Here is a 24,476-nt window from a genome sequence, read left to right as displayed (position 1 = left end):
GCTGAGGAAACTTTAGCATAAGCAGTGGCAAATGATGTAAGGAAGCAAGCTTATACAGCATCAGGCAAAAAAAAAAAATAACACCTCCCATTTCACTTATTCATTATCTCCAATAGTTTGTCCAGTTCTTCCATGAATTTATTTAAACTATCAACTTCCACAACAACAGATGGAAGTTTGTTCCAACAATCAACCACCTGTTGGCAAAAGGCAAGCTTCTGCACATCTGCATATTCTACAACCATCCTTCCTTAATTTGAATTTGTGCCCCCTCATATGTGGTCTGAGCAAGAGGAAGAATCCCATCAACATTTAGCTTGCTCAATCCATTCAAAACCTTAAACACCTCAATCAGACGACCTCACAGGTGCCTAGTTTCGAGATGCTGCAATTTGCAGAACTTAAGCCTTTATTGATAAGAGCACTCCCTTTGTTCAGTCACCAATCTTGTTGCCCTTTTCTATACTCATTCTAGCAGTTCCACGTCTTTCTTAAAATGAGGCTTCGAGACCTTACGCAGTACCCAAGATATGGCCTGACCATTGTGCCGTATGCAATAAGATAATCACCTCCATATCCCTGCTAGCAAAATTCCTGTATTCCTGTATCATTGACAAACCCCATGAGGTGTCCTGGTAGCCTGTCTGCTATCAGGACACCTCAGTTTTTCTTGACTTGTGAAGCACCAGAGATTGATGTACTAAGTAGCAAACCTGGTTTATTCATTAATGTGCCTGTGCATAGAATGAACCACAGCACAAAAGAACATTTAATTTTTTTATAATTTATCTCAGTATTTATCTTATAAAAAGAAAAAAGGTTGTAACTGATGCTGAATATTATAGTTAATGTAATTATGAATTTGTTATCATTTAAAATTTTTTTCTCATTTTCTCCCTCTTCATTCCCATAGGAAATAGCCACAATGACATTTCATGCACAGAATTTGGACAAAAAGGACTTTTTTGGAAAGTCTGATCCTTTTCTTGTATTTTACAGATGTAATGAAGACAACAGGTATTAGTTTTCTTTATCTTGAATACTGATATAAATTAATTTCCCTTTATGTTCCACCATGACTATTTAATAGATGACTTGCCAATTAGAGTGATTTACATCTAAATTTACCTAAATATATAACACTTTTTGCTGAAGCTGTGGACCACGTAAGAAATTCTATATCAGCATACACTGAAAGGACATAATTCATGAGATACCTGATTCCTGGGCAGTGTGCTATGCTATCACCCCTCTCACTGTTGGATGAACCCACCAGGTATATAGGTACACTGCATCACTGTATTCACGTAGACAGTAATTCGATATCAGCATGGATAAACATCGAAATGTCATGAGTTAACTAACTTTGAAAGAGGGATGATAGTGGGTGCCCGATGGGTCACTATCGTGGAGGTGGTACAGAAATTGCAATATCCCCATTCAACAGTATCAAGAGTGTATTGGGAATACACCATTTACGGAATAACATCTCATCGTGGACAGCGCTGTGGGCAGAGAAAGGTGATGGATGAATGTGGCCGTCAATGTCTCTGTTGCATTGTTTCAGCCAACTGGAGAGTGACAGTGGCACAAATCACAGCCGGCTTCAACAAGGGAAGTGCCGAAAACGTCTCCACCAAGACCATCAGGCGATCATTGGCCACAGTAGGTTATGGGAGCCCTAAACCACCACAGTCCGATTGCTAATACCATGACACAGGACTCTACGCCTCAACTGAGCGAAAGAACATCTACACTGGACCTTGGATGATTGGAAACAGGTCTCCTGGGCTGCTGAGTCACATTTCCAGTTATTTAGAACTGACGGGAGGGTGTGTGTCTGGCAGAAACCGCACGAAGCTGTGCACCCATCATATCAACAAGGAACTGTTCAGGCAGATGAACAGTTGGTAATGGTCTGGGGTGTGTTCAACTAGCACACATTGGGACCTCTGGTACATCTAGACGCATCTCTGAATGGTCCAGGTTATGTGTCCATCCTTGCAGACCATCTGCATCCCTTCATGGTCACCGTGCACCCACAGGACAATGGACTCTTCCAGCAGGACAGTGTGCCTTCCCACAGAGCCGTGGTGACTAGAACATTGTTTGAAGAGCATTCTGCAGATTTTACCACCCATTCAGGTGAATGGCTTCCCCATTCACCTGATACGAACCCTGTGGAGCATCTTAGGGATGCTGTGGAAAGTTCCATTCAAGCTTTGGATCCTCCACCCAGTAATGCGACGAAATTATGGACAGTGGTGTAGCAAGCATTGATGGAAATACCTGTGGAACAGTTCCTTGAACTACTGGACTCAATGCCTCACCATGTGACTGCCTTTATCCAGGCAAAAGGTGGGCCTTCCCGTTACAAGGTATGTATCCCATGATTTCTGTCCACTCAGTGTACTGTCCATACCTAGCAAGCCACTTTCATAGTGGATGAACTAGAAAAAATTATTAGATTTTTGGTTGGATATATTTTTAACTACAAGTGATGTTCATTTAATTTGCTGACTGGTGCAAGATCTTGTCTAAATTTACTTCTGGAACAACATTATCTCATTACCTGAATCTTCTGCAGATTTCTCCTTCTCGAAATACTCTCCCTTGAACTTTACACACTTTCAGCACCATGTATTAAATGCTTCTTGCAAGCCATTTTTCAGAAGACTGCAAAGTGCTTCCATTGTGGCTCTGTGAGCATTGTTGTGTTGGATGCAAATGCTTGCCTTTCAGAGCTTTCTTCAGACGTTGAGGTTGTCACAGACATTCGCACAGATATGCCAGACAAGCTGCACTGGCTACCTGGGAGTCTAAAATGCTGATGGAACTGATATTCGGGTGACATTCAAGTCAAGTGGACACAATTTTGGCGAAGTCCGGACGGTCTGTGACAGCCAGATCCTCTGCTTGCACCTTCATGATGGTTGGACTGTTAGTAATCCTGGGTATAACCTCCATGAACAAGCACACTGTGGGTGACCACTTAGGTGTGAACTAAGCAGGGGTCGAGGTGTGGCGCCCACACAACATGGAGAAAAGCCGCCCCTCTGTGTTACCAGGCCATACTAGGTGGTAGATGACTCTCATCAACCGGTGCAATACCACCACTTTGCTTATTGGAGGCTTGAAATGGTGGAACCCATGTTTAGTCTCCAGAGCTAAGTTCCGGTCAACCCTTCCCCATCTCTTCCATCATGCAGTATGACTGATGACTTTTGAGGTTATGATGATCATCATGGTGAGATCCACTCTTCCTTACATTTTGAGGGTACAGCTCTAAAACGGTGTTCGCAGGCCGGCTGCTAGTTAGTACACCGGACCTAACCTATTGGTAACTCTTTAGGAGGCTTCCGGATCAGCTAGTGTATAATCTTGCTATCTCTACTCTGCCAGATAGTGATTGGAGGGAGTCCGAGTAGTGTATATGCCGGGGACGTTGTTGAGGCCACGTTATGTCAAGGACCTGGGTATATTCTTACCATGTGTATGCCTTATCCAAAAATTTCATTACTTCATACAGCATGTCCTCCCTCCCCCCACACTTTTTCTTACTATTGAATACATCATGAATTGTCAAACAAATAGAGTAAACTTATCTGCGAAAAGATCTAAACCTCCCAAACACTTTCTAGTTCATTTCACAAATATACGTGGTCTCAATTCTAATCTCAGTCCGTTTCCATTTGCAGTCTGCCAAACCGCATGTACTTTTTCTGACAGAATCTCAGTTATCGATTGATTCAAATACTGCTCATCTCAGTTGCCCAAATTATTCGCTGTATGATTCCTTTCACCTCAAAGGTGGTACTTGTGCATATGTCCGTTCTGATATTCCCTGTCAGAGACTTGGTAATTTGGAAACTCCTCTTTTCGATCTTCTCTGGCTTAAAATCTCTCTACCTCATTGTGTCAAATTCATCTGTTGTCTCTACCCTTCTTCCAACTCCACTAATCAATTGGAGCTCTTTCACTTCCTCTCTTTGCAACTTGACTTTCTCCAGTCCAACTTTCCTAACAGTGAGGTAATTTTCCTTGGCGATTTTAATGTTCACAACGCTAGCTGGCTTCCGTTTTCTAGTCACACCGACCCAGCTGGTCGAGATGCTGGGGCTTTTGCAATTTCTAATGACCTTGCACAGATTGTTCATTTACCTACAAGGATACCAGACAATCCTAACCATACAGCCAACACGCTTGATCTTTTTCTCACAAACTACCCTGCTAAGTAAACGGTCGAAGTGAGTGGTCCTTTAGGCACCTCAGATCACAACTTGGTGATTGTCTCTTCTCCAATGGAGCCTTTATCTCATAGCTATTCACAACCTCGTATTGTTTGGAATTACAAGAAAGCAAAATGCAATGATCTGCGAGATTTCTTTTCTTCTTTTCCTTGGTCGGATTACTGTTTCAAAACCTCTGATGTCAACGTTTGCTCAGATCGTGTCAGTGAAATTATTCTTGTAGGAATGGAATCCTTTACTTCACACTACACTTTAAAATCTTGTCCTTTTTCTAAACCTAATTCTAAAAACAAAAGGCTCAAGCTAATGGAAGTGCTGTGGCTCAGAGGAGAACTGAGGGGGGCAGTTGCCTTCTGAATCACAGCCTTCTAAAATACACAGCTTGCATGATGTTTGTGGAGCATTCAGGTACGGGACATGATATTGCCATGAGGGATGTCTTTGTGTGTGTGCGCGATGTAAGGAGTGTATCGAAATCAGGCAACAACTGAGCGTTCTTATGGGCCTATATGAGAGCTTGAAGGACAGGGTGGATGCCCTCGAAGAAACTAAATTCAGGGGCCCATCAAGCTCTCAGCTGCCCACATCAACGCCACAGCTTGCACTTGGTCATCGCGCAACACAGCGGCAACCCCCAAGGCAGAATGCGCTGGTCCCAAAGGAACTAGTAGTTGTTGGTGACTCTATTGTCAGGGAAATGGGGAACATGCTTTGTAAAAAGGATAGGTGGAACAGGACCAGGGTATGTCTGCCAGGGGCAAAGGTTGATGACGTTGTAGAGCAGATATCATCTTTTAAGGGCACAAAAGGTGATATAGTTGTACACGTTGGCACTAATGATATCAAGAGTAGGAGACCGGCAGAATTGCTTAACAAGTACAGGTCACTCTTGAACAAAAGCTGAGAATTAGGGTTGAATTTGAAAGTGTCTGCAATTCTGCCCAGACACGATAGGAGGGAGTATATGATGAGAGCCTTGTCGATCAATTCGGCCCTGGAAAGATTGTGCAAGGCTCAAGGGGTAGAATTTTTTTCAGCCTGGACTGTACTTGTTAACAGGAGAGATTGCTTCTACAGGGATGGGATACACTTAAATAGAAAGGGTGCAAGAATATTTGCTGATGCTATCGAGGCAGTGTTAGGTGGGTCAGAAAACTGCTAGCTTGGGGGGAGCAAAGACGAATAGATTAACAGTAGCCACTGGCAGAGGTGAAAAAGATTCTTGCACTGCTTCTATTGGAATGAGCAGAAGCCTGAAAAACAAGATGCAGGATATTTCAGAGACTGCTGGGAGTCATTGCGGTACAAGTAAACACATGGGTTGTGTTAGGGTAGCTAAGAATAGAAATAGGTGCATGTATACTTGTGTGTACACCAATTCTAGGAGTTTAGTAAATAAATTTGATGAATTTGAGGTATTGCTCAAAACATCAAAGGCAGATATTGTTGGGATATCAGAGACGTGGTGTCACACAGATATAAGGAATGCAGAACTGGAATTTGGGGAGTACAACGTCTACAGAAAGGATAGACTGGATAGGAAGGGAGGAGGGGTTAGGCTATTAGTTAAGAAATACATAAAATCCAAGGAAGTGAAGCCAGTAGACGTCGCTGGACAGTGCAGTGTCGAGTCAGTTTGGTGTGACATAAGCATTGGGAGATCAAAATTGAGAGTAGGAGTGTGCTATAGGCCTAATGACTCTGATGAGTATAATAAGAAACTGTACAGGGAAATAGAGTGGGCCAGTAAATCAGAGAGTCTTATAATGGGAGATTTTAATTTCCCAGATATTGACTGGAATTTGGGGGCTGGTCGCTCACACACTAACAAGGCTTTTGTGGATTTATTGGATGATTGTTTTCTACATCAGCATGTTCGGGAGGCAACTAGAGGGAGGAATACTCTTGATTTGATTATCAGCAATGATTCTTCATGCATTAAGAATCTGCAGATAAATGAACCACTAGGTGGCAGTGATCACAGTGTGCTGAAGTGGAATTTACTCAAAGAGGTAACTACCATTCGGGGTAAAGGGAAGGGTTATTGCTTTTGTAAAGGTGACTACGATGGACTGAGACAGTATTTAAATTCTATACAGTGGGACCAACTGATGATGTTACCAAGAGCAAATGCAAAATGGGAAGCATTCAAAGAACTTATCTTGGAAGCTACTAGGCTTTACATACCAGCCAAGAAATATTGTTCAAAGTTTAGGCCTAAATGGATGTGAGATGAACTGATGAGGCATATGGCATAGAAGAAACATGCATGGGATACATACAAATTAACACATGACACAGAAGCCTATGATAGATACAAGTTGATCTATAACCAAGTTACAAAGGAGGTTAGGCAGGCGAAGGCAGATTACGAGAAATCTTTGGCAAGGGACGCAAAGAAAAACAGCAAAGAGTTCTTTACTTATGTAAACTCTAGAAGGAAGGGGATGAATCAGATTGGACCACTTGATATCGATGGGTCAACTGTTGATGATGCTGCTCAGGTAGCTAACAAACTAAATGAATATTTTGCATCGACATTCACACATGAGGAGTTATTTAGCGAGGGGAAAGCCAGAGGTGTATTCAACTCTAGCAGTAAGCTAGAGAATCTTGTAATAACTGAGAGTAAAGTGGAGGAGAAATTGTTGAAGATAAACACAAGAAAGGCACCCGGGGTGGATGGGATCTATCCAGTTATATTAAAGGAGGCAGCAGAGGAAGTAAGCAAACCCTTAGCCATAATTATGAGAGCTTCCTTGGACTCAGGGGAGGTACCCACGGACTGGAGATGTGCAAATGTGACCCCAATTCACAAAGGAGGATCAAAGGCTGACACAAGTAATTATAGACCTGTGAGTTTAACTTCTGTTCCAGGAAAATTAGGGAGGCACTAGTTAAAGAAGCACTGCAGGATCATTTAGACAAGACTTCAGTTATAGCTCGGACACAGCATGGTTTTGTTAAGAGGAAGTCTTGCCTAACCAATTTGATTGGATACTATGATGCAGTCACAAAGGAACTGGATGCAGGGAATAACTTTGATATTGTATACTTGGATCTTAGAAAGGCTTTTGATACTGTTGCACATGGATGACTGCTGCACAAATTGGAGCAGTGTGACATTGGAGGCAAATTGATGCTATGGATAAAGGGGTGGCTGAGGGGGAGAAGACAGAGAGTGGTAATCAATGGACACTGCTCGTTGTGGACTAATGTTATCAGTGGAGTCCCTCAGGGCTCAGTGTTGGGTCCATTATTGTTTTCTGTATTCATAAATGATATTGATGATGGTATATCACGCTTAATGTCGAAGTTTGCAGACGATACAAAGGTAGGCAGGGTTGTCAAGGACACTACTCACACTATGCTGCTGCAACAGGATCTGGAAAGGTTGAGCAGATGGGCTGAGAGGTGGCAAATGAAGTTTAACATTGACAAATGTAAAGTACTACACATGGGAAACAGCAACCACAGAGCAACGTATCAACTCTGTGGTACTACACTGACAGTGGTAGAGAATGAAAGGGACCTGGGGGTGGTTGTGCAGGCAGATATGAAGTTCTCTGAGCAGTGCAGACGGGCTGCAAGAGTAGCTCATGGTGTATTGTCAATGATATATAGGAATTTTTCTAGCAGGGATAAGGAGGTGTTATTCCCTTGTATAAGGCAATGGTCAGGCCACACCTAGAGTACTGTATACAGGTGTGGAGGCCTCATTTCAAGAAGGATGTAGAGCTGCTGGAACGAGTACAGAGAAGGGCAACAAGATTAGTGAATGGAACAAAGGAGTGCTCTTACGAAGAAAGGCTTAAGTTTTGCAAATTACAGAGTCTGGAGACTAGGCACCAGCGAGGTGAAATGATAGAGGTGTATAAAGCCTTGAATGGTTTGAGCATGCTCAATGCTGATGGGATTCTTCCTCTCGCTCAGAATAATCACCTGAGAGGGCATAAATTCAAATTGAGGAAAGACAGATGTAGGATAGACGTGCGGAAATTTGCCTTTAGCGAGCGGGTGGTTGATTGGTGGAACAGACTTCCATCCCTTGTCGTGGAAGTTGATAGCCTAAATAAGTTAAAGGCTCAGCTGGACAGGTATTTTGAACGAACAGAGGGGTGAAGGTTTTTTTTTTTTTTTTTTTTTTTTTATGAGAACCACAAACACGAGAGGTATTAGAATCTATAGTACTTAGTACCGTGCTTGGGTTGGAGGTTGAGAAGACGAAAGAAGATATTTGTTGATATTGGACTTGAACTTCTGTAGATTGTAATTTTCAGAAAATACGTATGAAGGAAGGTTGTTCCAGAAAACGGCAGTTGAGTGAATAAATGAGGAAGATGAAAAGTTGGTTCTGTGGGTTTGAAGTTGGACAGTAAATGGATGTTGGCTGGTGGCAGCACGTGTTTGGACTGTTTTGGAAGAGGGAGCAGGAATTATAGAAGCCAATTCAGAAGAACAGTGCCCATGGAAGTATCTGTAGAAGAGGCATGCAGCAGAAACAGTGCGTCTATGAGAAAGCGAGTGGAGAGAATCTGTTAGAGATGAATCGTTAATTAACCTACCTGCCCTCTTGCGCCTCCGTAGCCAGGTGGGAAGGAGCAGCAGTGCGCAGCACGCGCTTCTCGATTAGCCCGGGGGTCGAGCCCGTCACCACCAAATACGGAGGATGCGGAAAGGTCAAGGAATGACCACCGCATATCCCAGAGCAATATGGCCTTAGTTGCTAATGCTCCTAAAAAACCAACAAAACAAACAAACAAACCTACCCTCTTCTGAATGGAATCAAGAAGCCTGAGAGAGGTTTTGGGGGCACCACCCCAGTTGTGGGAACAATATTCCATGGCAGGGCGGATTTGCGATTTATACAGAGTGAGCAGCTGTTTGGAAGAAAAGTAACGCCGAGAGCGAAAGAGAAAACCAAGTTTTTTAGATGCAGAGGAAGCAATATTTGTAATGTGCTTGTGCCAAGAGAGATTAGAAGTCAGGGTAATCCCCAAAAGAGATATATCATTTTGCCTAGAAATCGGAGTGTCACTAAAGATAAGCATAGGAGCAGAAGAATCCTTTTTGTGAGATATAAGATAAGATTGAGTTTTAGAAGGGTTGAAATCAACTAAGTTGTCTTTGCCCCACTGGAGAATTACCTGAAGATCGGCATTTAAGGAATTGGCAGCAGATTTTCGAGAACTTGAAGCTGATTCAGCTGGACAAGGTTTCTCAAAATGGAAAGTTGAATGCAATGTGCTATCATCGGCAAAACTATGGATAGGATTTCCAGTCAATGGAAGAAGGTCATTGATATACAAGAGGAAAAGAGTGGGGGAAAGAACTGAACCTTGGGGGACACCGGCATTAGTGGAGAAGTTAGAAGACAGAGAGCCATCTACCATCACCCTCAGTGAGCGATCAGAGAGAAAACTGGATAACCAATTACTAAAAACAGTTGGCAAACCATAAGATGGAAGCTTGTTTAGAAGACCTTTATGCCAAACACGATCAAAAGCCTTTGAGATGTCAAGAGCAACTACTTGTGTTTCACCGAACCTTTCCATTGAATTAGTCCATAAATGGGTAACATAAGCCAGAATATCTCCAGTGGATCGACACTGACGGAATCCATACTGGCGATCGTTGATCAGATGGAAGGTTTGTAGGTAGTTTAAGAGTTGGCGGTTAATTGATTTCTCCATTACTTTAGAAAGAGTAGAAGTAATTGGAATGGGACGATAATTGGATGGGAGGGATTTGTCACCCTTTTTAGGAACTGGCTGGATATGAGCAAATTTCCAAGCAGAAGGAAAAACACCTTTGGAATAAGAAAGTGAAAAAAGGCGGCAAAGAATAGGAGTAAGTTCAGGAGCACAGGTTTTGAGAACAAGTGGAGAAATACCATCAGGACCTGAAGCTTTCTTAGCATCAAGATTCATCAAAATCCTTCTGATATCCTTTTGACGGAAGACCACAGGAGGCATTGAATGGAGCGTGTTAGGAATGGTGGGAGGTGTTTTACCAAGATCATTAATACATGAGCTGGAAGAAAAATGGGATGCTAGCAGGTCAGCTTTATCCTTGGCTGAAGTGACAACAGAACCATCTGGTTTGGACAGAGGTGGGAGCAGAGATGGACAAAAGTTGCGGCCAATAGCTTTGGCAAGAGACCAGAATGCTCGGCTACCATTAGGGCAAGAAGCAAGTTTTCTACTCTTAGCTTGTTCAAACTCTAGTTTGGACTGATTAATAACTGCTTTACAATTGTTGCGAGCTTTGGTGTAGGCAGAAAATGAAACTGAAGAATTAGCAAGAAGCCAATTACGATATGTAACATTCTTCTCTTGGAATTTAGTAACAATAAATGTGCCTTAGCACATTTATTGATAAACCAAGGTTTAGATAAAGGACGAGATTTTAAAGTGGAGTGTGGGATAAAGGATTCCATTCCTGCAAGAATAATTTCACTGACACGATCTGAGCAAACGTTGACATCAGAAGTTTTGAAACAGTAATCAGACCAAGGAAAAGAAGAAAAGAAGTCTCGTAGGTCATCCCATTTTGCATTCTTGTAATGCCAAACAATACGAGGTTGGGAATAGCCATGAGATAAAGGTTCCATTGGAGAAGAGACAATCACCAAGTTGTGATCTGAAGTGCCTAAAGGACCTCTCACTTCAACCTTGTACTTAGAAGGGTTGTTTGTGAGAAAAAGATCAAGCGTATTGGCTGTATGATTAGGATTGTCCGGTATTCTTAGGTAAATGAACAATCTGTGCTAGGTCATTAGTAATTGCAAAAGCCTCAGCATCTCGACCTGCTGGGTCGGTGTGACTAGAAAACGGAAGCCAGCTGGAGTTGTGAACGTTAAAATCACCAAGGAAAATTACCTCACTGTTAGGAAAGTTGGACTGGAGAAAGTCAAGTTGCAAAGAGAGGAAGTCAAAGAGCTCCAAGTGATTAGTGGAGTTGGGAGAACGGTAGAGACAACAGATGAATTTTACACAATGAGGTAGAGAGATTTTAAGCCAGAGAAGATCAAAGAGAGGAGATTCCAAATTGCTAAGTCTCTGACAGGGAATATCAGAACGGACATATGCACAAGTACCACCTTTGAGGCGAAAGGAATCATACAGCAAATAATTTGGACATCTGAGATGAGCAGTAGTTGAATAAACTGATAACTGAGATTCAGTTAGAAAAAGTACATGGGGTTTGGAAGACTGCAAGTGGAAATGGACATCGTGGAGATTGGAATTGAGACCACGTATATTTGTGAAATGAATTAGGAAGTGCTTGGGAGGTTTAGATCTTTTCGCAGATAAGCTTGCTCTATTATTTTGACAATTCATGGTGTATTCGATAGTAAGAAAAAGTGGGTGGGACATGCTGTATGAAGTAATGAAATTTTTGGATATGGCGTACATGTGGTAAGAATATACCCAGATCCTTGACATAACGTGGCCTCGACAATGCTCCCCGCATACACACTACTCGGACTCTCTGCAGTCACTATCTGGCAGAGTAGAGGTAGCAAGATTATACACTAGCTGATCCGGAAGCCTCCTAGAGAGTTACCAATAGGTTTGGTCCGGTGTACTATCTAGCGGCCGGCCTGCGAACACCGTTTTAGAGCTGTACCCTCGAAATGTAAGGAATATTGGATCTCGCCACGACATTCATCATAACCTCAAAAATCATCAATCATACTGCATGATGGAAGAGATGAGGAAGGGTTGGCCGGAACTTAGCTCTAGAGACTAAACATGGGTTCCACCACTTCAAGCCTCCAATAAGCAAAGTGGTGGTATTTCACCGGTTGATGAAAGTCATCTACCACCTAGTACTGCCTGGTAACATAGAGGGGCGGCGTTCCTCCATGTGGTGTGGGCGCCACACCTCGACCCCTGCCTACATTGGTTCACACCTGGGTGGTCACCCACCATGTACTTGTTCATGGAGGTTATACCCAGGATTACTAACAGTCCCACCATCGTGAAGGTGCAAGCAGAGGATTTAGCTGTCACAGACCATCCGGACTTCGCTGAAATTGGGTCCACTTGTCACCCAAATATGAGTTCCATCAGCGTTTTAGGCTCCCAGGTAGCAAGTACAGCTTGTCTGTCATATCTGAGAGAATGTCTGTGACATTTGAACATTTGACATTTGATTCCTTTTGCCTCAAAGGTGGTACTTGTGCATATGTCCGTTCTGATATTCCCTGTCAGAGACTTGGCAATTTGGAATCTCCTCTCTTTGATCTTCTCTGGCTTAAAATCTCTCTACCTCATTGTGTCAAATTCATCTGTTGTCTCTACAGTTCTCCCAACTCCACTAATCACTTGGAGCTCTTTGACTACCTCTCTTTGCAACTTGACTTTCTCCAGTCCAACTTTCCTAACAGTGAAGTAATTTTCCTTGGTGATTTTAATGTTCACAACTCCAGCTGGCTTCCGTTTTCTAGTCACACCGACCCAGCAGGTCGAGATGCTGAGGCTTTTGCAATTACTAATGACCTAGCACAGATTGTTCATTTACCTACAAGAATACCGGACAATCCTAATCATACAGCCAATACGCTTGATCTTTTTCTCACAAACAACCCTTCTAAGTACATGGTCGAAGTGAGAGGTCCTTTAGGCACTTCAGATCACAACTTGGTGATTGTCTTTTCTCCAATGGAACCTTTATCTCATGGCTATTCCCAACCATGTGTTGTTTGGCATTACAAGAATGCAAAATGGGATGACCTGCGAGACTTCTTTTCTTCTTTTCCTTTGTCGGATTACTGTTTCAAAATTTCTGATGTCAACGTTTGCTCAGACCGTGTCAGTGAAATTATTCTTGCAGGAATGGAATCCCTTATCCCACACTCCACTTTAAAATCTCGTCCTTTATCTAAACCTTGGTTTTCCAATAAATGTGCTAAGGCTGTCCAAGAGAAGAATGTTGCATATCGTATTTGGCTTTTTTCTAATTCTTCAGTTTCATTTTCTGCCTACACCAAAGCTCGCAACAGTTGTAAAGCAGTTATTAATCAGTCCAAACTAGATTTTGAACAGGCTAAGAGTAGAAAACTTGCTTCTTGCCCTAATGGTAGCCGAGCATTCTGGTCTCTTGCCAAAGCTATTGGCCGCAACTTTTGCCCATCTTTGCTCCCACCTCTGTCCAAACCAGATGGTTCTGTTGCCACTTCAGCCAAGGATAAAGCTGACCTGCTAGCATCCCATTTTTCTTCCAGCTCATGTATTAATGATCTTGGTAAAACACCTCCCACCATTCCCAACACGCTCCATTCAATGCCACCTGTGGTCTTCCGTCAAAAGGATATCAGAAGGATTTTGATGAATCTTGATGCTAAGAAAGCTCCAGGTCCTGATGGTATTTCTCCACTTGTTCTCAAAACCTGTGCTCCTGAACTTACTCCTATTCTTTGCCGCCATTTTTCCCTTTCTTATTCCAAAGGTGTTTTTCCTTCTGCTTGGAAATTTGCTCATATCCAGCCAGTTCCTAAAAAGGGTGACAAATCCCTCCCATCCAATTATCGTCCCATTGCAATTACTTCTACTCTTTCTAAAGTAATGGAGAAATCAATTAACCGCCAACTCTTAAACTACCTAGAAACCTTCTGTCTGATCAACGATCACCAATATGGATTCTGTCAGTGTCGATCCACTGGAGATATTCTGGCTTATGTTACCCATTTATGGACTAATTCAATGGAAAGGTTCGGTGAAACACAAGTAGTTGCTCTTGACATCTCAAAGGCTTTTGATCGTGTTTGGCATAAAGGTATTCTAAACAAGCTTCCATCTTATGGTTTGCCAACTGTTTTTAGTAATTGGTTATCCAGTTTTCTCTCTTATCGCTCACTGAGGGTGATGGTAGATGGCTCTCTGTCTTCTAACTTCTCCACTGATGCCGGTGTCCCCCAAGGTTCAGTTCTTTCCCCCACTCTTTTCCTCTTGTATATCAATGACCTTCTTCCATTGACTGGAAATCCTATCCATAGTTTTGCCGATGAAAGCACATTGCATTCAACTTTCCATTTTGAGAAACCTTGTCCTGCTCAATCAGCTTCAACTTCTCGAAAATCTGCTACCAATTCCTTAAATGCCGATCTTCAGGTAATTCTCCAGTGTGGCAAAGACAACTTAGTTGATTTCAACCCTTCTAAAACTCAGTCTTGTCTTATATCTCGCAAAAAGGATTCTTCTACTCCTATGCTTATCTTTAGTGACACTCCGATTTCTAGGCAAAATGATATATCTCTTTTGGGGATTACCCTGACTTCTAATCTCTCTTGGCACAAGCACATTACGAATATTGCTTCCTCTGCATCTAAAAAACTTGGTTTTCTCTTTCGCTCTCGGCGTTACTTTTCTTGCAAACAGCTGCTCACTCTGTATAAATCGCAAATCCGCCCTGCCATGGAATATTGTTCCCACAACTGGGGTGGTGCCCCCAAAACCTCTCTCAGGCTTCTTGATTCCATTCAGAAGAGGGCAGTTAGGTTAATTAATGATTCATCTCTAACAGAGTCTCTCCACTCGCTTTCTCATAGACGCACTGTTTCTGCTGCATGCCTCTTCTACAGATTCTTCCATGGGCACTGTTCTTCTGAATTGGCTTCTATAATTCCTGCTCTCTCTTTCAAAACAGTCCGAACACGTGCCACCACCAGCCAACATCCATTTACTGTCCATCTTCAAAGTCACAGAACCAACTTTTCATCTTCCTCATTTATTCATTCAACTGTCGTTTTCTGGAACAGCCTTCCTTCATACGTATTTCCTGAAAATTACAATCTACAGAAGTTCAAGTCCAATGTCAACAAATATCTTCTTTCATCTTCTTAACCTCAAACCCAAGTACTATAGGTTCTAATACCTCTCGTGTTTGGGGTTCACATAAAAAAAAATATATATATTTTTTTTTTGTTAATTTGTTTATTTGTTAATAGTTAATATTAAATAAAGAAATATGATTTTACAGGGGAAAAAAAATCCTAAAAATTAACTCTTTATATTTCTGAATATTAAAATTGATATTTGCATTTCCAACACTATTTCAACTGTTTTGGACAAAATATTCAAAAATATTAATGTGTGTTCATGTTATAATCATTTCAAATTGGTGTTTTCAAAAATTCAAATAAAAAAATATATATATACTATAGTTTGCCATTCTGGATGCTTCTCTTTCAGTTGAAGCAGAAGGACAAAAGGCTTTGGGGAAAACACATTACTCGTGTCATTTGATAAATATCTGTTGTATTCCTTTTTTGACTTTTAGCTGCACAAAAGTGTCTTTGGTTTGTTTCTTGGATTTTACGTTTTAATGATTTCCATCTGTTCCAGTTCATGCTGTATTACTGTGTTATTTCAGACTTAATCTGAAATAATATCCAGCATTTTCTGGGACAGAGCAAGACAAATTATGATGGGGGGAATGGATTGCAAAAATTATTATCCAATGTGGTACTGTAAACCTTGATGACTGCAGCAGCTGTGTAATACACTCTCAGAATGCTTTCGGTGGTGTTAATACAAATTTACACACTGGAAGCATAATCAAGGGTAATTCATTCACAGAAGTTAGGTATCCAAGTTTGGTTTTCCCTTGTTATTCAAGAAATCTTAGTGGTGTTCATTAGATTAAGATTGAAATTAGTTGCTGGCTAAGGTTGGTTTTCCATGATAGTCCTGAAACTATTGTTACCAAGGCCATGGTCATATTCATACAGATTGGACCTTTGTTATAGTATTCTTATAAATGTAACTAGAACTAATCCTATATGAAAATATTAGTAAATAGCAATGCTTAAAATTTTGCCAGTCTAATAGAGCAGGAAAAGACTGTGTGGGACATTTACAGAGCAATGAAAAGTACGGAATCTTTTAACAACTACAAGTTAACTGTAATAGTACTACAGAATAGGTGAGGTGAGTATGAGAAATCACCATCTAAGAGAGCAGAATGAGGAAAGGACTTTATCATGTATATGAATACAAAGAAAAAAAATCAGTTTGGACCCTTGTGATGGGCATGGAAAAAGGCATCAACAATCTAGCTGATATTGCTGATGAATTGAATAGGACACTTCACATCAATCTTTATAGACTCTCTATAGTGAGGAGAGTTGCTGATTACTGGAACAAGTTAACCTCTGTAGGTAGTTGAGGCTGACAGCTTGGAAAAATTCAGATTGTCAACTGTATAGTTACCATAGAACATAATTAGTCTATTTTCTTATCTACTTTTTTATAAATTTCCTTTTAGTTTTTGTCTTTCTTTATATTTTTATTGTTATTTTTGATCTATTTATTTATTTTTTATTATTATTTTATTTATTTATTTTTTGGCTATTGAGCAAACCTCCGTGGCTTCCTTGCACTATATGGCTCATACTAATACCAAGTTTTTACTTAAAACTCACAGCTTGATATTTGCATCTGCTTTTATTTTATATTTATATTTGAATTTTATGAATGCTGTTAAGATTGAACATAAGAAGTGAGTACATGTGCTCTTTCCTAACTTTTTTCATATTTCTGAAAAGTTATTTTTTGATGATATTGAGAGATTGTGTAATGCTAAAGGAAACTGACAGACAAGTTTATCCTTTTATTGATGAAAGGGCATTTACGTGGATTATTAATAAATTTTAAAAAAAGTATATTTTTATATAGTTATCAAAAATACAGTATCTCACATCTAGTGCACAATAACTTGCTAAACCTAGGCCATCTTTCTTTATCATCTGCATGGCCCCATCATCATTCCAAAAGGATGGTGTTTGATTCAGATACAACTGTGTACATTCACACTCCAAGTTAGAAATGAAATGAAACTTTTGGTGAAGTAAATCATGCCTAACTGTATCTGAAACTAGCTCCATTTTTTTTTTTCCCTGATGAAAGACTGTACAGATCATCCAGAAGTGCAACCTACCTGGTTTAATATAATATAATTATGCAGATCATTCATAAATCCAGCCTTGTTAATATAATTTGTTAAACCAATGGTTTAGCAAATTATATTAACAGATTTGAGGCACTGTATGCTTGACAACCATACAAAATCAAACTTTTTTTCATGCAGAAAATTGCTTGCCTTTAATTTAATATTTAAGGTTTGCCAGTGGTTAGCCAAATGATGGTTAAGTGGTAATGAGTAAATTTTTAAAGTATCCCATCTGAAAGGGTTTTTTTTTTTTTTTTTGTCCTTAATTGTGTAATTAAATTTTAATAGTTTTTCTTTTCCAGCTTTACAGCAGTACATAAAACAGAAGTTATAAAAAATACTCTAAATCCATCATGGCGTCCGTTTAGCATATCTGTTAGAACACTTTGTAATGGTGATCATCAAAGAACTATCAAAGTGGAATGCTTTGATTGGGACAGTGATGGAGGGTAAGAGATTAATTATGACTTAAATTGCATTTAAGAATTATAAATTTTAAAAGTTTTGTATATAATATGTGTATATTAAACTTTTTATATCTATTATTTGATGTATAAATATTGTAAAATTATAGGTATTTGTAATACTATATTAGATAAAGAGATATTTTAAAGAGAATCACTTGAAATAGCCTTTGGGTTAGTTTTGATTGCTATAGGGAAGACTTGTAAGTAATTTTGTTGAAGTTCACCAATCTATCTGTTACATTGCTTGACCAAGCCAACAGGTAACACTGTGGTATAGGTATGCTTGTATGTGTATATGTAACATAGAGTAGAGCTTTCATATGCTCACTATGGCTTAAAAGTGTTTGAAATGAGAGATTCTAAAAGAATCTTATCGGGTTTTTTTGTTTTTTTTTTGCACATGGAATACTATGGCCTTAATGGGAGGACTTTAAACCAGAAGACTTTTTTTTTTTTTTTTTTTTTATGAAAACCCCAAACACGAAAGGTATCAAAACCTATAGTACTTAGTACCGTGCATGGGTTGAAGGAGAAGTATGGGGGGGGGGGATGCCGGAAACTTTGCTCTAGAGACTAAACATGGGTTTCACCACTTCAAGCCTCCAATAAGCAAAGTGGTGGTATTTCACCGGTTGATGAAAGTCATCTACCACCTGCAAACTTAACAGTTTCTTAAGCCATTTTACCATAATTGAAAAATTTCTAAGGAGAATAGCATAATCCAAAAATCTTTTCCAGTCAAGGATAATAATCACTGATTTTATATGACCTAGTCATATATGATTAGAAATAAAGATGTTTAACAGAATTCAAAGGCTTCAAAAGATACATTCAAGTTAAGTAGTTCAGGTTAGAATAAATCTGTGCCATTTTATACCATTGTTGTTACATTATTTTCTACAAAATCAAATATAAGAACTAACAATATAATCCTTCGAGAACTGGTATTGACATCAAACATTTTAAAATCCTAGCAAGCAGTGAGGGAGTTATCTGTGCTTTGTGTTTATGAGCATATTCTTGGACCTAAGCATGGGTGGCTTCTCATTGGTGGGTGGGCAGGTACCCTGTTGCAATAGTGACAACCCAATTATTAAGTATAACTCCACAATATGAGAGATGCTTGATGGTGTGCATGGTTTAATCTAAATTAAACTGTGTTATACAGGGTTGCCTGTACTTCAAATTCATTAAGTTTATTTACATTTTTTTTTTTTTTTTTTTTTTTTTTTGTTAGTTGGCGCATCGGCTTCTGTGGCCATAATGCACCTTCCAAGGTTTTTGCACTACTCTGATCCAAACCCAAGGCAGGATTCGAACCCGCGACCTTTGGGTTGCCAGGCAGGTACTTTGCCCACCCAGCTAGCCAAGTCGGCTTATTTACAATTCTCCTAGCATTAGTATATGTGCAAGTATATATATTCAAGTATACATACGCTTGTTCTTACTCTTAATTACCTTTATACGACCCATGTACTCACTTGGTGTACGATGACTCACAGCAAGGCCTGAAATACCCGACACCTTGCTTTCCAGCCTTCTGCATTTTCCAATAGAAGCAGTGCAAGAATCACTGTCACCTTTGCCTGTGACTCTGGTTAATCTATTAGTCTGTATATCAACCCCCCAAAGCTAGCAGTTTTCCAACCCACCATTACTCCTCGATAGTATCAGCAAATATTCTTGCACCCTTTCTATTTAAGTGTATCCCATCCCTGTAAAAACAGTCTCTCCTGTTAACAAGCACAGACCATGCTGGAAAAATTCTGTCCCATGCACCTTGCACATTCTCTTCATGGCTGAATTGATTGACAAGGCTCTCAACATGTACTCCCTCCTATCATGTCAAGGCAGAATTGCAGACACTTTCAAATTCAATCCTAACTTGTGACTTTTTCCCAGCATTGCCCTGTACTTGTTAAGTAAGCCCTGTGATCTCCTACTCTTAATATCATTAGTGCCAATGTGTACAACAATAGCACCTTTTGTACCCTTAAAAGATAGTATTTGCTCTACATCATTTACTTTTGCCCCTAGCAGATATACCCTTGTCCTGCTCCACATATCCTTCTTGTACAATATATTTCCTATTTCCCTGACAGTAGAGTCACCAATCATAACCACCTCCTGTGGGACCAGTGCATTCTGCCTTGGAGATCGTCAGTTTTATTCTCTTTTAAGAATAACAAAAAAAAAAAAAAAAAGAAGAAGCTTTTCTTATACATGCCAGAAAGAAAGGTTAATTCCAAATAGTTTACAATAGATAAGGAACCATTAATCTTTCAGTTTTCTTATTGCATTATAATTAAAACACAGACGTGAAAAGTATTATATTCATAATGTGAAAAGGTCAAATACGATACTTTTAAAAGTATTTGAATCTTTCTCTTTTTCTGTTCCAGTAGGCATGACTTTATTGGAGAATTCACAACAAACTTTCAAGCTCTTGCACAGGGTCCAAATCCACTCAATGATTATGAGGTGGGGAAAAAAATATATATTTTATGTATATTATATTGTTATGTAATACTATCATGTTATTGCATTGATTGAAAAAAATACAAGCACTTGCACATTACATTCGAGCCAAAAATTTGCTGCTTTGAATAAGATGTTTTTTTTTTTTTTTTTTTAATATTGACTTTATCAAGGACCAGTTGACATTGCTAACCAATTCAAGTGTGGGGAGTGTTCTATCTGGGATAAGTGAATGGCTGAAATCTGCCCTAATCTTAGAAATTTTGGCATCCCTGGCTGAAATCTGTGTGCCGATCGGGCTAGCCGGGTGTGTAAAGTACCTGTCTAGCAACCCGAAGGTTGCGGGTTCGAATCCCACCTTGGGCTTGGATCAAAGTACTGCAAAAACCTTGGGAGGTGCATTATGGCCACAGAAGCCGATGCGCCAACAACTACCAAAAAAAAAAAAAAAAGCTGAAATCTGCCCTAATCTTAGAAATTTTGGCATCCCTGTCAGCAACATAATCACAGTGGGACCATGCTTGACTAAATGCTCATGCTATGCAGTTGTCCTGGGGCATGTGCACACCTGTAACTAATGAACTGTCCTAGGCACATTGATTTTTTTATATACTGAGGTCACCAAACAGGAACCTACATGCTGAACTAAGACATATAGAAATGGAAGAGCATTATCTACCTCTAACTCCATAGTAAAAAAAAAATATAAGAGGACAGGGACATATTGGGTAATCTGACACTGTTAATACCTTGAAATTAGCATGAGTTGTGCCAGCTACACTGATGTGATCTACTCAAAGAACATACAATGTATTTCTTTTCATTGGCCATTCTCTTGAGGTCAATTTTAAGCTGCTGGAGTGCACTGTTGGAAGTGCTTGGGCAGGTAAGAAATGAACGCATAATTTTAGATGGTTGTGCCACTGATAAGTTCAGTATTCACAGGCACAATAAATGTCCAAAAGGATTGTGTGCATTTGATATTAATTGTCTTTGGGAGCCTGGCCATACTTGATTGTTTAGCCATGTCAGTGGTTCTGGGTTGAGGAAGTTAGTGATATGTATTAGTAACCCACTTAAAAGCCAAGTATTCATATGTGTACACTGATTTCTGAAGGAAGGGAGAAGTAGAGACCCAGATTTCAGCGGCATACAAAATTACAGGATAAAGTGTGGTGTGCAGATATCAGATAGTGATTGCAGTTTTAATGCTGATTGAGATTTAAATAATTTTATGGTAAGTGAGAGGAAGCTGGAAGAAAAGTTATTAGCAAAAAGGCCTTGTTCATTGGGAATAAGCATACTGAAATAACTCTTGTCACTACTGGCAAAACATAAAAGTATAAGATAAAATTTTATTAAAATACAATAAAAAAAATAAAATACAATATATGGGAGATTATTAAAAATAGAAATAAAAAAATATATAGATGAATGATAAAAGTAATAAGAACAAAATATACATTAAGAAACATTCAGAGTGATGTGCCCCTTTATTATATTTGAAGACAAGTAGCATGATATACATCACAGTATTCCACAGAGGCTCAACATATATGCATGCACTAGCAAACCAATGCATATCATGAATTGTAAGAAAAAAAGGAGGAACAAAACATCAGCCATCAAACTGCAGAAGTAGGCCAATGTACATTTTTCACACTATAGGCCCTCCATTTTTAATCATGTGGTGGAACATACCCACATAGGGTATATGTGGGTTCCATGATTGCTATTAATGTTGGCACTCACTACAGCTATATGGCATGCTTCCAACCAGGAGAGATGACCAGAATCATGTGCATGGTTCAAAATTAGAACATTGGTTACAATTAACATGCTGCTCACACCAATAATGCTCAGCAACAGCAGACCAGGTGATGTTAACTTGATGAACAGTCCCCACCCCCTCATGCTCCAAGATGCAGTTGCAAAGCTCCGACCTCACTCACCAATATAAAATACCCCACGTACGATCTGATAATGGAATCTGCATGTTGTAGCAAGAGAATGGCAGATTTAACTCTTGAAACTATTGCCTGCAGCTTCTTGCTAGAGAGCTGCACACAACCAGTATGGTAGTCGCAACACTCTAGCAAGATGTGCAGATATGCCCATGTAGTGGGGAATATGCATCAAAATCACCAGTGCATCAAAAGCCGATGGCTTCCTTGTACTATTTAGCTAATACTAATGCTAATATAAGCAACTAACCGCTGTGATCCAAATAGGAAACAGAATTATTACCATGTAATTGAAATCTATCCAAAACATGGGGGATGGGAGGATATCCACACTTAAACAAATCTGCCCTAATCTTAGAAATCTCGACATCCCTATCAGCAGCATAATCACAGTGGGACCATGCTTGACTAAATGCTCGTGCTATGCTATGCAGATGTTTTGGGGCAAGTGCTGACCTATAATTGGTGAACTGTCCTTCCTTGGTACATTGATTTTCTATATACTGAGGTCACCAAATGCAGCACCTCTGACCCACATGGAATAATCACAAACACACTACCCATATATCTTCACCAGAGCCTAATTTGCACTGGCAGATTCAAAAATATGTCTTCCTCCAAAGACCTCTGTGGTAATATTGGCTATGGGAGCACACTGACTGGAGCACCCTTTGTTGTACCCTGAATCTGCCGGTACAAGGAATTGCTGAACACGATCGTGCAGCCAGACAAACAAATATATAAACAAACATTTGTTGTGACACCCTAACCTATGAGCTTTCTAAGCATATTGCTGATTTTTCTTTTGGCAATTATGAGGCTATTAAATAATGAGCAATAAAATATGATGAAATATTTTGTACATTACAAGTTACCCCTTCAAAATAATTGCCTTGTGCTTGCACACACTGTTCCATATATTTCTTCCAAGCATGAAATATTTTTGGTAGCTATCTTCTGTAAGCCCTTGTAACATTTCGGCTTTTTTATCCTAAAACTTCAAAGGGCTGAAAATGGGTTCTTTTAAGTACACTTTTCAGTTTAGGAAGGAGGAAAAAAGTCAAACGAGGCTAGGTGTGGTGAGTAGTGTACATGTTCACACACAGGGATTTGTTTTATGTCCAGAAACTGGTGGACAGAAAACATGTTGTACTGGAGCATCTGACCATACTTCCACAATTAAGGTCCCTTATGAATTTTTTCACACAGCCTTGTATGATATAGTATGATTGACAGTCTGATTTGGTCATATTAAGCCATAATAATTCCTTTATTATTGAAGAAAACAAGGAGCATGGTTTTCGATTTTGACATTCTTGCTTTTTTTTTTTTTTTTTTTTGGTTTGGCTTTGTCTTCCCCTTGCATTGACTGTCTTTTAGTTTCCGAGTCATACTGGAACAGCAACTTTCATTGCAAGTAATTAGAATCTTTAGGTTAGTTAATTAATTAGATTTTCTGGATCTTCAATTTTTTTTCAAAATATCTTCACAGACTTGGAATCTAGTAAGAACTCCTACTTACTTACTCAAAGAATAAGAACTCTTTGATCTTCGTTCAGAATTTTTGGCACCATCTTGGCGCACACTTTTCTCGTGCCTAAATTTTCAGTTAAAATTTGTCTGACTGTTTCTTTGTCTATAGGGTGTCTCAAAAATATTGGTACAAACGTTTAGGGGAGGTAGGTAACATCTAAAGGAATGTGAATCACATAGGAACCCATAACCGGAAACGTCACCATAAGTCGGTACACGGCGCTGTTCATCAGTTCGCAAGAGGGAAAATTTCTGGTTTACTCATTCAAGCAGTAGTCGCCGCATGAAGAGCATGCATCGATATACGAACTGTGAGCTGGCAGACATGCACCTAGTGTATGGATTAGCAGAGGGCCTACACGGTGTGCGCCCCCATGCGGCACAACATCGCTTTGCAGTAAATGTGTGGGCAGGTATGGTCGGTGACTGCTTAGTTGGCCCATACCTGTTACCATCCCGCATGAACTCCGCTAAATATTGGATCTTTCTTGAACAAGTTCTACCAGGGTTACTTGACAATGTTCCAGCAAATGTGAGACGCAACGTTTGGTTTCAACATGACGGGGCGCTTGTCCATTATGGAAGGTGTGTTCGTGACCATTTGAACAGGCGTTTTGGGTGTTGATGGATTGGCTGTGGTTGACCCCTTGCCTGGCCCCCACGCTCACCTGATTTATCGAGCCTTAATTTCTTTCTGTGGGGCCCTCAAATCTATCGTGTATGAATTGCCTGTGGAGACGGAAATGGATCTTGTGGCAAGACTTGTCTGCGCTGCTGCTACTGTCAAAGAAACTCCAGGTGTGTTTGACCATGTCCGCCACTCCATG

At 40.0% G+C, this 24,476-nt stretch overlaps 1 protein-coding gene across 3 annotated transcripts in view; it reads left to right on the top strand.

The window, feature by feature from the left end:
• The window catches only part of LOC150090167 (copine-8-like), a 127,092-nt gene that overhangs the window by 43,411 nt on the left and 59,205 nt on the right, over positions 1–24,476 (top strand). Inside the window, exons 8-10 of one of the 3 annotated variants that reach the window (XM_090368986.1) lie at positions 914–1,017; positions 17,510–17,656; positions 20,080–20,155. In XM_090368986.1, coding sequence (XP_090225112.1) covers positions 914–1,017; positions 17,510–17,656; positions 20,080–20,155 — 327 coding nt within the window. Of the gene's footprint in view, positions 1–913; positions 1,018–17,509; positions 17,657–20,076; positions 20,156–24,476 lie in introns of all 3 variants that reach the window. The other 2 variants (XM_090368985.1, XM_090368988.1) reach the window with 2 other exon arrangements.

The sequence above is a fragment of the Mastigoproctus giganteus genome, chromosome 2 (genome assembly GCF_048544385.1).
Source record: "Mastigoproctus giganteus isolate SK-2022 chromosome 2, ASM4854438v1, whole genome shotgun sequence".
Classification (NCBI taxonomy): domain Eukaryota; kingdom Metazoa; phylum Arthropoda; class Arachnida; order Uropygi; family Thelyphonidae; genus Mastigoproctus; species Mastigoproctus giganteus.
This window is presented reverse-complemented; position numbering and strand designations above follow the sequence as displayed.